Here is a 16,534-nt window from a genome sequence, read left to right as displayed (position 1 = left end):
AAAAATTTCTGCACTATTTCCCATAATCCAGGATAAATTGTCGGTATTGATTTTTGAAGCCAGAACTCTTAGTATCCAGTTTTGAATTTTATTTTTAGTTCTTCATTTGTTGTGAGTTCTATGAGTTCCACTTCTAAATTTGATGATCCTACTGTGCTTACATGTGAGAAAGGATCTAGAACCCAATTTGGTATATATTCATGTTTAGAATATCGTTGAATCGCTCATTGAAATCAGCATGGAGAATCTCCAAGTGTTAGCAGTATGTAAGTAAATCTTCCTTTTTGAGAGACACTGCTGATAAATTTGAAAAGTGGCTATATTCCCCTGGGCCCATATTCTGCTTGAACAGAAGAAGTTTCCCTACAAAAGCAGCAATAACGTTTTTTGTTTTAATTAAATTCAATTCGTCACCTTGTAGTTGTAGACTGACTTCATTAAATATTTTATAGGGGTCTGTCAAATAAGCGATGTCATTTTTGGATGTAATCAGGTTGGCCCGCAATCCGTCGTCTCTGTTTTCTAGGAACTCTAGTGCTGAATCAAACAAATTGCAAAATTGATTCAGACAAATACCTTTTGAAAGCCAATGAACTTCTGTGTGAAGCAGCAAACGATTGAAATCTTCATCATTTTCACTACAAAGTTGGCAAAACAATCTGTCACTCAATGAATTGCTTCTAATCTTGTTGACTACTCTAATAACATAATGGAGCAACGTGTGCAGGCATTCACTTAAATTTTTCGCAACCAAATGTTGACGATGAAGAACACAATGTATAGCGAGTACATTTGGTACTGCTTGTTTCAAATGTGCTATGAAACCCTTGTGGCGGCCTGTCATTGCTGAAGCACCATCAGTAGCAGCAGACAAAATATTACAAATAGGAATGTCTTTCTCTTGAAAAAACTTATTCATGATATTAAACATAGATTCTTCCTTTGTATCTGCTTCCAAGTTTTTAGCAAATAATAATTCTTGACAAACTTTTTCTTCTTTTATGAATCGTACGTATGATAAGAGTAGTGGTTCATTATTTGGGAGAGTTGATTTATCGAGTTGAATGGAAAATTGGCATGTCTTCAAATAATCGCACAATGATTTTTCAACGTCTTCAGCCATTTCATCAATTCTTCTTTGCACTGAATTATTGCTTAAAGGAATTTTCCTGACGATACCTGACGCTGGCTTATGAAGCACAGTGTTTATTACTTCTTTTACTGCCAGCAAGATTAATTCCTCACCAATTGTGTGTGGTTTTCCCGCTTTTGCGATCAATAATGAAATATTATGAGAAGCTTGTAATCCATCATTATCTTGTTTAGTGGACGACGTAAAAAGTTTTGATAAAGTTAGACGTTTAAAATATTTTCCTTCTAGTACTTGAAAATAGGACAAATCTTTATCCTTTTTGTCAGCATGCATTTTAGTCAAATGCTCTTGTAGCCTAGAAGGCTTCGTTGCTTCATTTGAAAACACTTTTTTGGCAAATCAAGCACATTGGGTAATAATTGGTTCGTAGGCGACTGAATAAAACCATATTTCAAATACTCAGTACTGTACTGTTGACATTTCTTCTTATATTCAGACATAATGAAGTAATAAAATTTGCAAAAATATTCACAAAATAAAAGATTTAATTTACACTTTGTATGACTCCAGTTATCTATCACACTTTCGACTGATGATTTTTGTCAAGCACACAAAAAATAATGAAACTTATTCCTAAACCACTGGTATTTACAGATTTGAAATCTAGCCCGAATCGACTTGCATGCATTGACTTGTTTGCGATACCATCGTACTCGTGCTTTGAACAAGTCACTGCAAGCACCCATATTCCTGTCAAAACATGCTGAATTGAGTGAATAGTTGACCTACGTAATAGTTGACTGACATACTACTAGTTAAAACTCATCTGCTGAGTGGATAGACTAAAGCCTGTATGGCACGATCAATTTTTACAATAGCAAAAAATGAATAAATTTTTTAAGTATATAAAAAATAGAAGTTAAAATATCCTGTATGACACGTTCAATTTTTTATTTTGCATGCAAGAGCATTTTGTTCGTCCGACCACGACATTGTCCGAATAATTATAAATAATAATTAATAAATAAAATAATTACACAAGATATAAACAACAAACATGCAAAACATAACCATAGAAAACAGTATAATAAGTTTCGAATAATATTTGCTTTGTTTTTTTCCTCTAGTTAGCAACATAAGTTAGTATTAACTAAAATTTACGATTTTATTTCTTTCTTGCCATTATTATTTTTACTCGTAATATTAAATTATATAAAATTGGGTTTATTTTTGTACAAATCAATTAGAAAAGTGGTTTTATATATTTTATATATATTTTGAAATGAAATATAACGAATATATTTGCTACTGTAAACATAACCTATTATACACACATATATACATGCTCTATTTTCTCATTGACATAGAAAATTGACATCCATTTCTATCTGACATGGTAAATTTTCAAATGATTAAATAATTGAAATCAAAAACTGATAAAAAAAAATTGATCGTGTAAGACGGGCATAAGATGAATTAAAATGCAATATTTAAATTTTAATGATTATCTAATCGCAAAATCACGAAAATAATTAATTTTTTAAATATATATTATTACTTAAATTAAGGGGATATTAAATCCCACATAGTTTTAAAACTATGTATAATGGAATTGGAATCAGATTGGAATCAGAGAGTTTCTTGCCGAATATAGTAAACTATAAAGTATCGGCGAACACTAGCGTTAGCTAATGCAAGTGATCCTAGTACATACTACAATACTGGGCAGCTCGTTGCAAAGGTGGAGGAAGAAGTTCAGATCGCTATTCTTAGGTATTTTCCATAATGTAAAAACACATTTCCTAGGAAATGTATGCTGTTATTACATTATGGAGGGAGGTCACTACCCAGACCGGTTTCAGCCTTTCAAGGCTGAAAAGAGTTCTTTTCAGGCCGAAAAGAACTCTTTTCAGCCGAAAAAGAGTTCTTTTCGCTATACACTTTAGTATTAGGTCTAGCTACTCACTGATGAAGCCTCAAAAAAGGCTGAAACCGGTCTGGGTAGTGACCTCCCTCCATAATGTAATAACAGCATACATTTCCTAGGAAATGTGTTTTTACATTATGGAAAATACCTAAGAATAGCGATCTGAACTTCTTCCTCCACCTTTGCAACGAGCTGCCCAGTATTGTACTATGTACTAGGATCACTTGCATTAGCTAACGCTAGTGTTCGCCGATACTTTATAGTTTACTATATTCGGCAAGAAACTCTCTGATTCCAATCTTTGAGTTTCTTATTTGGTTTTAAAACTATGTGGGATTTAATATCCCCTTAATTTAAGTAATGTTTTCATTGCCGAAATGAAGCTTATTAGCTCTTTATACTTAAGTAACTTAATGGTTGCACCTGTTTGGGAAACTTGTTCGCAAAGTACATAAGTTCTTTTCGCTATACACTTTAGTATTAGGTCTAGCTACTCACTGATGAAGCCTCAAAAAAGGCTGAAACCGGTCTGGGTAGTGACCTCCCTCCATAATGTAATAACAGAATACATTTCCTAGGAAATGTGTTTTTACATTATGGAAAATACCTAAGAATAGCGATCTGATCTTCTTCCTCCACCTTTGCAACGAGCTGCCCAGTATTGTACTATGTACTAGGATCACTTGCATTAGCTAACGCTAGTGTTCGCCGATACTTTATAGTTTACTATATTCGGCAAGAAACTCTCTGATTCCAATTCCATTATGCATAGTTTTAAAACTATGTGGGATTTAATATCCCCTTAATTTAAGTAATGTTTTCATTGCCGAAATGAAGCTTATTAGCTCTTTATACTTAAGTATATATTATTAATTTCTTCTATAAAGAGCCACTGACCCCTAGACTGCCTGAATGCCTCCAAATGCTTCTGATCCCACTACAGCTCCCCCTAGAAGGCTTCAGCACCCACTGGGGAAGGGGGGGGGGGGCAGTTCCACCCACTTTGGGAACCTATGGTCTAGATATTTCCAAAGGTTAATATGTGCTCAATATCTTCAATATGCATTAGCTTCCAAAAGGGCTTGGTTCTGTTCACTGGGACAAGCTACCTTGTTAACAACTTCACTAGTATTATTAACTAATTAATAAAAACTATTGACTAATCTCAGGAAATAACACAATGCAACATATAAAAATCACTAATTTCACAGAAGCATTAAATCAACATCATCGATTTCTGGGGGGGGGACAGGATATTATGATAATGCTACATGAAAAAGTTAGATCATTATTAACTTCCTATCAACAATTTTCCTCCATATTATTTATCACCAGACAAATCATTGTTCTTACCAAAACTACAAACTCTTACTTTTCTTTTCTGCTTTTCAATTATATTTGTTCAATATTTTAGCATCCAGAAAACTCAAAATAATCAAGTAATCACCCAGTGATCAGTTGCATGTCTTATCAGTTAAACATGCCTATGTTAAGCTATATGTTACCCACATATAGCTTAACACAGTCTATCATTCCATTACACAATACAGACGGAATTTGGAAACGGAAACTCCTAAATCATTTGTGCTGATACATAGCATATAAAAAGAACAACATAAGCACTGTATTTAACAATTCTGCATGCTTAATCAAGATATTTATGCACTGACATGTAAGATGGCTATAGGAATAATACAGTTAACTCTAAGTATAGCAAACACAATTATAACAAACTTACTTGCCATAACAAACTGCCAAAAAGTCCCATAGGCACAATGCTCTTCTTAGAATAATCATTATAGCCAACTACCCACTATAATGAGAGTTGACTAAAAACGACTCAAATATATAAAACTTAAGTTGAATATTAAAGAAACTTATTTTAAAGCTTATATAAAAACTTTGAAATGAGTTTTCTTGATATTCAACTTAAGCTTAAAGCTTCTTTATTTAAAAAAATAAAAAAATTCTCATCCTTGAAATTTGTAAACCTATAGCATATTTAAAACCTTAGCCCACCTATGGTACTAATATGCTGTAGGTTTACAGATTTCAAGGATGAGAATTTTTTTTTTTTTTTAATACAGGAGCTTTAAGTTGAATATCAAAAAACCTCATCAGTTCTTTTGATATTCACCTTACGTGTACATTAGAGACCAAACATGGAACTTCTTTCCCAAAAACATCTAAATATAAATTCAAGTATCAACTTGCCAGAATAATACATCCTAGTCATTATTAGCCAAATACATGTACACAAATGTGTAAACACACACCACATGCTGCATAGTGCAACACACAATTAGAAATATTTTAAAAAATCATCAGTCTCTTCTACATCTATATAGTGGCCGTCACCTTTGTTACTTTTTACTGTTATTACTGCAGTTTTCATGTTTAACACTTGAAGAAATCCTATGTAATTAGGATGAAATGTAGTGTTTTAATTAAAATAACTGTTGCCATTTTATTCCAGTATTCTGCCTAATAAATTGTTATTTACACATTCATGAAACCAGCAGAGAGAGAGAGAGAGAGAGAGAGAGAGAGAGAGAGAGAGAGAGAGAGAGAGAGAGAGAGAGAGAGAGAGAGAGAGAGAGAGAGAGAGAGTGTGTGTGTGTGTGTGTGTGTGTTTGTACTGTATTTTTTATTTCTTTTTTGCATAGTCCAGAAACCCTGCTCTAGAGATCAAACATGGAACTTCTTCAAGCCACTTCAAGCCTTCAATAAGTGGGGCAATGGTCTCACATTAGCCAATAAAATTCATCTCCCACTTAAAGCCAATCACAAACATCCATGTCCATTGCAGGATTCGAACCTATAGCCTATTGGCTGGAGAGCAGGTATGCTAACCACTCAGCCAACCAGGCTGGCAAAAAAAAAAAAAAAAAAAAAAAAAAAAATTACTCTTACTACTCCTAATACAAAAATTATTAGGCCCAAATCCAATCTTCTGTAACATGTACTAAGCTGAATATTACTAATCTGCCACTTTTACACAACAAAAATAATCAACAATTCAACAGGAAATTGCTTGCCAGATTGTTTGAAGCAGTAAATCCAATTACTAACACTTTGAAAAACGACAAAAAACACCCCACTGTCACTTTTAATTCATTCTTCATTATTTCTGCCATCTTTACAAATTACTGCTCAAATGATATGCAATCTAATTTAGAATACAGCCGTTTCTTATGCTGAAAGTGCTCTACAAATTTGGTCTAATAGTACTAATTTCTACTCATAATGAAATACAGTTATATCTTTAACTTAAAGATGTGAAGAAATTATATTCTTGGTTTCATTCTTTATCCAAGTGTAAGCAAACAAAGTTTGCATGTGAGGTATCTTCACGATTGGACTACTTGTATATAGAGGCTAATGATTTCCCATCAATTGCCTTAGTATTCCATAATGCAAGGCACATATCCTTATGGACATATAATGCTATGCATTATGGGAAAGGCCACTACCCAGACTGGTTTATCCAAAAACTCTGGGTGATCTATAAGATCACTTTAAATCTCACTGAGTGACCCTCACTCAAGGATCACTAATAAACTCATCACTCCTGACCTGAATCATTCCAGAACAGGAAACTCAGTAGGAAACTCAGTGGTGGCTCCACCCAATGACAGGCAACAAAGCAGAACCTCTCTACTCATCAGGAAGCAAGCTACCATCAGTAGGAGTCAGACCCAGAAGAGAAACCAACATTGAAGTAATGGAGAAGACATCATCATCATCAAATTCCTGACATTTACCCTCAAGGTGTGTATAGGATATGATAGTACTACATGAAAAATTTACATCATTACTAACTTCCTACCTACAATTTTTTTCTGCCAAATCAATCTGTTACCTGTCAAAGCTACAACATTGTTAGATCTTATATTTATATATCTATCTTCTAAGGCACTTCTTATCGCATCAATCCACCTATATCTTGGTCTTCCTCTGGGATTTTTCCTATCAACCTGCCAGAGAACACGTTTGGCTAATATTTCCTCGCCCATTCTGTTTAAGTCACCATACCACCTGAGATTAGCTCTGCTAACGCATTCCTGGATGCTGACGATGTCAAGTTCTTTCCTAATATCCTCGTTTTTAATATGATATTGCCATTGATGCGATCTTTTCATGCAACTAATCTTTCTCAGGACTCTCATATCTGCTGTCTCTAATCTTTGGTCTAGTATTTTACTTCTGACCCAGCTCTCAGATCCATAAGTTAAAACTGGTTTGAACACTGTCTTGTATACAGCTAATTTAGTGTTTCGACTAATTTCTCTCTTATTCCATAAGAATTTATTCAGTTGACTTCCAACATACCAGCTTTGTTGATTCTGTTGTCTATTTCCATATTTAATTTACCATCTTCAATAAAATTAGTGCCTAAGTAGCCGAAATGTTTTACTTGTTCTATAGGTTCTCCATTCACAATGCAACTGATATTTTCAATGCTTCTGCCTATTTTCATTACCTTTGTCTTGTTATTGCTGACCTTCATACCATATCTATCACAACAGTTATTCAATTTAGTCAAGGAATCTTGCAGACTTGTAGCAGATTTATTTAGAAGTACAATATATCATCATACGCATAAAGTAAGGAGTTCACATTAACATCTCCAATTTTAATATCAGGTTAATACCCACTTTCCTTCATAATGTAACCCATATAAATAATGAATAACAGAGGTGATAATGTACATCCTTGTCTGACACAAGATAAAGACCAAGTATTGTTTGATATAATGATCCACTGACACCATCAACTGTAGTGTTTTGAATAGCTTCTCTAAACATGTGGACAGATTTATGTGTTCGTCGAACATGTTGTTTATTATTTTAACGGTATAATAGAACACAGAAACTAAGTAAATAATTAATTTATTAACTTGATGCTGATATTTCACTGGTGTTATAACCAGCATCTTCAGAGCACAAAAACACTGTTTGTCACAATACACAAGACTAAAACAACATGGGGTACTTAAACAAAATTGTAGCAGCAACACAAAGACTAGAGTCCTGATTTTGGCGCCCTCTATCTGGGGGAAAAAAAAAAAGCTATCATATATTACTAGAGTCCTAGAAAAGTGCTAGTTTTTTCTTAATATGACTGTCTCCCAGATCTTCGGCAAGTTAATACAGCCATATTTGTTGAGATTTGGAGTGTGTTTTAGGGCTTCTGTCGCCTCTAAGAACAATCTCTCTGATTTATACGGGTTTCTGTGTAGTACTTTTGTGTTTTTCCAGTTGATCCTGTGTGCAAGGGTATCCAGTGCATGGTCTGCTAGGCCCGACTTCCCATAATGATAATTCCGGGCGTATCTTTTATGTTCGCTGATGCGGATATTCACAGTTCTTCCTGTTTGACCGTAGTAGGCTTGATTGCACGAGCAGGGTACTTGGTAGACTCCTGGATGTGATAAAGGAGGAATGCTATCCTTGGGTGAGCAGATGAGGGTGGCTAATTTGTTACATGGTCTGAATGTAGTGCGTAGTTTATGTTTATTGAGAATTCTTGAGATCTTTTCGGATGTGCCTTTAAAATAAGGGATGGTGACTGTTTTGTTGTAGTTCTCTGTGGTGGATGGTGGGAGGGGTTTCTTAGGAGTGTTTAGTATTTTGTTTATTTTATGTGGATTGTAGCCGTTGGCCAAGAAGGTGTGGCGTAAGTGAGTCAGTTCAGCAGTCAGAGCCTTGTCATTGGAACAGATTGCTCTCGCTCTATGGGTTAGCGTTTTTAATATGCCATATTGTTGAGAAGGATGATGGTGTGATTGTTTGTGTAAGTATCTGCCTGTATGTGTGGGTTTTCTAAAAACTGAAAATGATAAGGAACCATCTGGGAGACGTGTAATGAGTGTATCCAGGAAGGGCAGACAGTTGTTGGTTTCCAGTTCCATAGTAAAGTGGATTTTTGGATGTTGGCTATTTAAATGTGCTAAGAATGTTTTCAATGTCTCAGGGCCATGTGGCCAAATAGCAAGCACATCATCAACATAGCATAGCCAAAGTGTTGGTTTGAGAGTGGCTGTACTGATTGCTTGTTTTTCCAGGTGATCTATGTAAAAGTTGGCTGGGGGGGGGAGGGGGGAGCCCATGGCTGTCCCATCAATTTGTTTGTATATTTTCCCTTTCCATGTGAAATATCCTGCATGTATTGTGAATTTGAATAGTTCAAATATATCAGGGGGGAAGTGTGACTTCAGTAGATTGAGGGTTTCTATTAGTGGTACATTTGTGAATAGTGAAGTGATGTCAAAGCTTACTATTAAGTCTGAGCATTTTAGGGTAAGGTGTTGTAAGATGCTTTTTAGGTGTGCTGAATTTTTGACAAAGGAGGGAGAATTGTTTGTGAGAGTGGCTTAGCTAAATGTCTAGCCAGTTTGTATGTGGGACTATTTATACTGTCCACAATTGGGCGTAGGGGTGTGCCTTGTTTGTGAATTTTTGGTGCTCCATAGATCCTCGTTGTTTTAACATGGAAGGGTTTGAGTTTGTTAACTGTGTCTTTGGGCCAGGAAGTGACTTTTTTCAATAATTTTCGTGCCTTATTCTTTTGTGTGTTGGTGGGATTGCTATCTATAATTTTGTACGTTGACTGATCTTGTAATAGTGTGTGCATTTTGTTTTCATATTCAGTTGTGTCCATCACCACGGTTGATGATGTGCTTGCTATTTGGCCACATGGCCCTGAGACATTGAAAACATTCTTAGCACATTTAAATAGCCAACATCCAAAAATCCACTTTATTATGGAACTGGAAACCAACAACTGTCTGCTCTTCCTGGATACACTCATCACACGTCTCCCAGATGGTTCCTTATCATTTTCAGTTTTTAGAAAACCCACACATACAGGCAGATACTTACACAAACAATCACACCATCATCCTTCTCAACAATATGGCATATTAAAAATGCTAACCCATAGAGCGAGAGCAATCTGTTCCAATGACAAGGCTCTGACTGCTGAACTGACTCACTTACGCCACACCTTCTTGACCAACGGCTACAATCCACATAAAATAAACAAAATACTAAATACTTCTAAGAAACCCCTCCCACCATCCACCACAGAGAACTACAACAAAACAGTCACCATCCCTTACATTAAATGATAAGGAACCATCTGGGAGACGTGTGATGAGTGTATCCAGGAAGAGCAGACAGTTGTTGGTTTCCAGTTCCATAGTAAAGTGGATTTTTGGATGTTGGCTATTTAAATGTGCTAAGAATGTTTTCAATGTCTCAGGGCCATGTGGCCAAATAGCAAGCACATCATCAACCGTGGTGATGGACACAACTGAATATGAAAACAAAATGCACACACTATTACAAGATCAGTCAACGTACAAAATTATAGATAGCAATCCCAGTTTTTAGAAAACCCACACATACAGGCAGATACTTACACAAACAATCACACCATCATCCTTCTCAACAATATGGCATATTAAAAATGCTAACCCATAGAGCGAGAGCAATCTGTTCCAATGACAAGGCTCTGACTGCTGAACTGACTCACTTACGCCACACCTTCTTGACCAACGGCTACAATCCACATAAAATAAACAAAATACTAAATACTTCTAAGAAACCCCTCCCACCATCCACCACAGAGAACTACAACAAAACAGTCACCATCCCTTACATTAAAGGCACATCTGAAAAGATCTCAAGAATTCTCAATAAACATAAACTACGCACTACATTCAGACCATGTAACAAATTAGCCACCCTCATCCGCTCACCCAAGGATAGCATTCCTCCTTTATCACATCCAGGAGTCTACCAAGTACCCTGCTCGTGCAATCAAGCCTACTACGGTCAAACAGGAAGAACTGTGAACATCCGCATCAGCGAACATAAAAGATACGCCCGGAATTATCATTATGGGAAGTCGGGCCTAGCAGACCATGCACTGGATACCCTTGCACACAGGATCAACTGGAAAAACACAAAAGTACTACACAGAAACCCGTATAAATCAGAGAGATTGTTCTTAGAGGCGACAGAAGCCCTAAAACACACTCCAAATCTCAACAAATATGGCTGTATTAACTTGCCGAAGATCTGGGAGACAGTCATATTAAGAAAAAACTAGCACTTTTCTAGGACTCTAGTAATATATGATAGCTTTTTTTTTTTTTCCCCAGATAGAGGGCGCCAAAATCAGGACTCTAGTCTTTGTGTTGCTGCTACAATTTTGTTTAAGTACCCCATGTTGTTTTAGTCTTGTGTATTGTGACAAACAGTGTTTTTGTGCTCTGAAGATGCTGGTTATAACACCAGCGAAATATCAGCATCAAGTTAATAAATTAATTATTTACTTAGTTTCTGTGTTCTATTATACCGTTAAAATAATAAACAACGAATAGATTCTCTCTTGGCACTTTGTCATATGCCTTTTCGAGATCTACAAAACTCAAATACAGATCTTTGTTATATTCCCATGACTTTTCAACTATTTGTCGTAAAGTGAATATCTGATCCTGACAGCCTCTATTTGGCCTGAATCCAGCTTGTTCCTCACCAAGCTTCTCTTCCACAATCCTTCTCTCAACCATTTCTCAAGTATACTGGCATAAATCTTACCAGGAGCACTCAGTAGAGAAATACCTCTGTAATTCTCACAATCAGTGTTATTTCCCTTTTTATATATGGATACTATGAGAGCTCTACTCCAATCATCTGGAATTCGTCCTTCTGTTCAGGCCCTCTGAACTATGCAGTGTAGCCACTGTAAAACTTTTATACCTCCATAATTGAGCATTCTGGTCTAATATCATCTACTCCAGCTGTCTTTCCACATTTCAGACTTTTGATGGCTTTTTCTACTTCAAGTATGGATATGTATTCCTGATTGCATGACTGGTCAGTGATTTTTATCACTGTGCTCTCATCACTGCTAGTTTCATTTAGCAATTTTTCGAAGTAATTACTCCATACTTCAAGGATATCTTTTTCTCCAGTTTTCATATCGCCTTTATCATCTCTAATTCCTTTTACAGCACTCTTTCTTCCATTTCTGAGCTTTTTCAACAACTTCCAGAATATCTTGCCACCTTCTTGATGTTTATTTTCTATGTTCTTACCAAAGTCTTCTCGTGACTTTTATTTAGCTAGTTTTACACAGTGTTCAGCTTTCTTACATTTGTCTCTGTATTCTCTAAGAGCACAAGCAGACTTATTTGCCATGAACTTTTGATATGCTTTTTTCTTTTCCTTTACTGCCTCTTTAACACCTGTGTCCACCATTGAGTTCTGATTTTTTTATCCTTGCAGACAACCTCACCACATACCTCTCTGGCTGAATCAATCCGGGTTTTCTTGAAGGTTTGCCACTGAATCTCCAAGGTTAGGTTATTGTTCTCAAACTCTTTCATTTTTACTTCAATAATCTTTGTGTATTTTAGTGTACTGTTCACATCTGAGAGCTGCTCAACTTTTATTCGGTTTAAGACTTTCTTACATGTCATTCTTTTCAATATGAAATTCAAAATTATCCTGCTCAAGACTAAATAGTGACCGCTTCCAATTTCAAATCCTCTGTACACTCTGGTGTCCTGCACAAGGGAGAAAACATCATTATCAACAATAACATAGTCAATGAGACTTTTCTTATTCCCTGCCTCTTCTCATCATGTGAATTTGTGCACATTTTTATGTTGGAACATGGTGTTAGTAATAACCAGTCCATGTCCTGAATAGAAAACCAACAGATATTTGCCATTATTATTAGCTTTGCTCTTTTCTCCAAATTTTCCCAAAATATTTTTGTATGTCTCACAATCATTTCCTACTCTGCTATTTAGATCCCCAACAAGGAACAACTTTTCATTTTTCATTGTGTAAGTTGCTTTTTCTAAACCCTCAAATTCCTCCACTTCTACCATAGGAGAACCTTCTGTGAGAGCATAGGCACAAATAAGTCTCATTGTCCAGTTCCCCATTCTGATATTTCCCCACATTACTCTACTTGAAATTGCCTGCCATTCAAGAAGATTAGTTTCGTATTTAGTGTTGAATACTATGGCTGTTATTCCTTTTCCTTGATTGTCATTGCCTGAATATAACATTTTGTATTTATTGCTCAGAAAGATCTCACCAGTTTCTGCCATTTTTGTTTCAGTCACCTATTATGTCGATCTGGTACTTATCTAATGACTCACTTAGCTCTATTTCTTTGCCATTCAGGCTTCTTATGTTGATAGTACCAGTCTTCAATTCTGGTGATATTGAGTTGGGGTGTGTTTTAGGATTTGTTCTGGTAGCTAACTTTTCGCTGTTCACCCTGGTTCCCTGGTGACGCCCCAGCCAGCATGAAATTCTATCATGTTGTACCATCATTTTATTTGTGGTTTAAGACAATAAGAATACAATTTGGTTGGCTAAATCCCAAATTGCCAGCCCATCCTCGTTCGTTCAGTATCCAGGTAGATACCTAACAGGCATGTGAATCGCCTGTTAGGTATCTACCTAATGTCCAATCCTCACCTGGAGAAGGTGAGGATTGGACATTAGGTCAAAAGCCCTGGTCGGTTCTCCACATTCCTTTAAAGGCTATGTGGAGGTCTCCTCTCAGTTATACAGCTTTGAGCCTTAGGCACCCCTGGAGAAGTTATATATTTCCAATATACAAGTAGTCAAAAAGTGTCACACCTTATTAATAAAATACTCTGGATTGGAGATAGATGTTGAAAGTTTTTTCACATGGTTATACTATAAATTAAAGATGCCAAGAAATTATATTCTTGGTTTTACCCTTTATCCAAGTGTAAACAAACAAACAGTTCGTGGGTGAAGTATCTCCACAACTGGGTCACTGGTATATAGAGGCTAATGATTTCACATCAATTATCTTAGTATCTGGGTAGTAGCCCTTCCCATATTGCATAGCATTATATATGTCCATAAGGATATGTGCCTTGCATTATGGGATACTAAGGCAATTGATGTGAAGTCATTAGCACCTATATACAAGTTGCCCCAGTCCTGAAAATACTTCCGGCACAAACCTTGTTAGCTTATACTTGGATAAAAGATGAAACCAAGAATATAATTTCTTGGCATCTTTGATTTACAGTATAACTAAGTGAAAAAACATTCAACAGTAATATCGTAAGATATAACTGTTGAATGTTTATGTTCCCACGATAACTGCATCAAAATCGGATAAAATTAACGGGATGGAGAGGAGGGACTCTTGTTCTATTCAGACCTACAAGTTGCGCTATTCAAATGATTTGGAATTCTCAGAGTCCTCTCAGAAATTCAACCCAAATGAACGAGAGGGGAGGGGGTGGCAGGATTCCCTCTTCAAATACCTCTAATAGCGATATCATTTTTGATCAAATTCAGAATATAGTTGTTCCTTATTGCAATAGGTCTCCTCACAACTTCAACTGTTTTACCTACTTGATCTAAAAATAAGTGATATCTCAATTAAAAACATATCCTTACTAATTATTAAAAATAATGTCAATAAAGTAGCTACTTCTAAAATGCAGCTGGTCTCCTACTTCCTCACTTTGTTTTAGATGAGATGTTTTATTTATAGGATGCAGATTGCTTTCAACACAGTAGAAATAGAGCAACATCCTTTATCATTCAATCATTATCATCATAATCATCCAGTCCTCAAGGGGTGTGGAAGGTAGAAGATATCACAGTAGTCATATTTTGCATTATAATGCAAAATTATTTAGCAAAAATCAAATGATAGACAAACATTTTGGTAAAAAAACAAAACAAAACATGTCTCTCTGAGTACTCACTCGCATATAAATGCACCTTTTGGAATATCTTTTAAGGTTCTCACTCCCCAACCTTTACCTTTGGTACGAAGTAGCTGTAATCTTGATCTGTTAAACAAGAACCATGAGAACAAAACATTAAAATTAGAAAGAACAATTTGTAAGTCTCAGTTTAAACATTACAAAACAAAAGATTAAAATAAAATTTTCTGGAGTATATATTTAACTATAAATAGACAAGAAAAAAAGGAATCAGTTATTTAATGTCATTTTACACTAGAGCAGAATACAGTTCTATCAATAACCATAACATAGCATTGTACTGTTTAAAATTACAAACTTAATCTGATGCTAATACTGATATAGAAACAAAATAATATCTTTAAGATGTAGACAATTTTAATTACCATCTAAATAAAATTAATTACTCATTTTGAGCAATTACCACCTTAGAAATATTTCATTCATCAGAAGAAAGGAAAGTATCATTCATCTCCATGCACTTCTCATTACTTAAAGCTCTATTGATTGGTGACTATTTCTGATAAATGGTGATACTAAGAAGTTTTAGATTTTTATTTTATTTAATATGTTATCTTAAGAAGTACTCTGAATCATATTAATGAATATGGTTGGAATCATCTCTAAAGAGATGACCAGAGGAAGATTATTATTTCTCAGAAAGCAAATTCAGGGTGTTTACTGTATGCTTGATAATTCATTATATGGATTAGTTTCATTAATAAACTTTATATATATATATTTTATCTTTTTCGAAATGTTCTACTCTATGTCACTTCTTAAATGTAGTCAGTCCCTGTGGTCACTCTTTCTTCTGTGTTCCTGAGTCCTTACTTTATTAATGCATCTATGTTCTTGTTCTTACTCCATAGATTTTTCCCAGCCACTACTGATTTAAATACCAGTTTGCAATTGATCTATAATCTTGATTGAATGAGTATTCCACCTTTGTAAGCTCTGATTACATGTTCTTTCATATTAATCATGGTAAGTACCTTTCTAATATCTTCATTTTTAATGTGATAGTTTACATGGGAACAGTGTACCAGCTCCAGTTGATACCAGCAACAACTCTGCAATGCTGTTCAATGATCAGAGCTACCAATGGCAACTGGCCAGTGCATTAATACTATGTAAAAAGATCCTGATTCTTGTATGATCAAATACTGACCAAAGACATATCAAAGGAGTATCCCCCTAATTTTACTTAAAGCTCACATGCACTTCTTACTTCTCCTTGAGAGACAATACAAAAAAAAAAACTTCCATAAACAGTAAGATTATTTTTGTTGTGGAATGCATCATCCACAAATGAAATTGGCCTCCCTTTTCTAGTTTCCTTCATCAGGTTGGAGGAAACAGTAACATAATGGTTGTTAAAAGGAAAGATCACAGTAAAATACAGGTAGCAGAAATGAAGTTTTTAAGAACAATTAAAGGATGCACAAAGTTAGACAATATAAAATATGAGGACTTTAGAAAGAGATATTTACAGCTATAGGGTGAAATGGCATGGCAAGAGCATTTGTATAGGATGAAAAGATATCAGTTACCAAAAGAAATGGATAAATATAGACCTGAAAGAATAAGGGAAGGAAGACCAGCTGCAAGATAGAAAGGTCAGTGAACCCAGAACAGGCAAATTCCCAATCCTTAATTTTAATAAGTAATGTAATGCAGATTACTCGCCAGAATCTATATAAATAGAGTGGAACGATATCTA

At 35.3% G+C, this 16,534-nt stretch overlaps 1 protein-coding gene across 3 annotated transcripts in view; it reads right to left on the bottom strand.

Annotated features, from left to right (window-relative positions):
- LOC150100846 (histone-lysine N-methyltransferase EHMT1-like) overlaps window positions 1-16,534 on the bottom strand; it is a 416,509-nt gene that overhangs the window by 37,864 nt on the left and 362,111 nt on the right. For all 3 annotated transcript variants that reach the window (XM_090401402.1, XM_090401404.1, XM_090401403.1), the window contains one exon: window positions 14,812-14,898. In XM_090401402.1, the coding sequence (XP_090257528.1) occupies window positions 14,812-14,898 (87 nt within the window). The remainder of the gene's footprint in view (window positions 1-14,811; window positions 14,899-16,534) is intronic.

This window comes from Typopeltis vanoorti, chromosome 12 (genome assembly GCF_054136105.1).
Source record: "Typopeltis vanoorti isolate ZY-2024b chromosome 12, IOZ_Tvanoo_1.0, whole genome shotgun sequence".
Classification (NCBI taxonomy): Eukaryota; Metazoa; Arthropoda; class Arachnida; order Uropygi; family Thelyphonidae; genus Typopeltis; species Typopeltis vanoorti.
The sequence above is the reverse complement of the archived record's forward strand: the minus strand, read 5'-3'. Positions and strand labels throughout refer to the sequence as shown.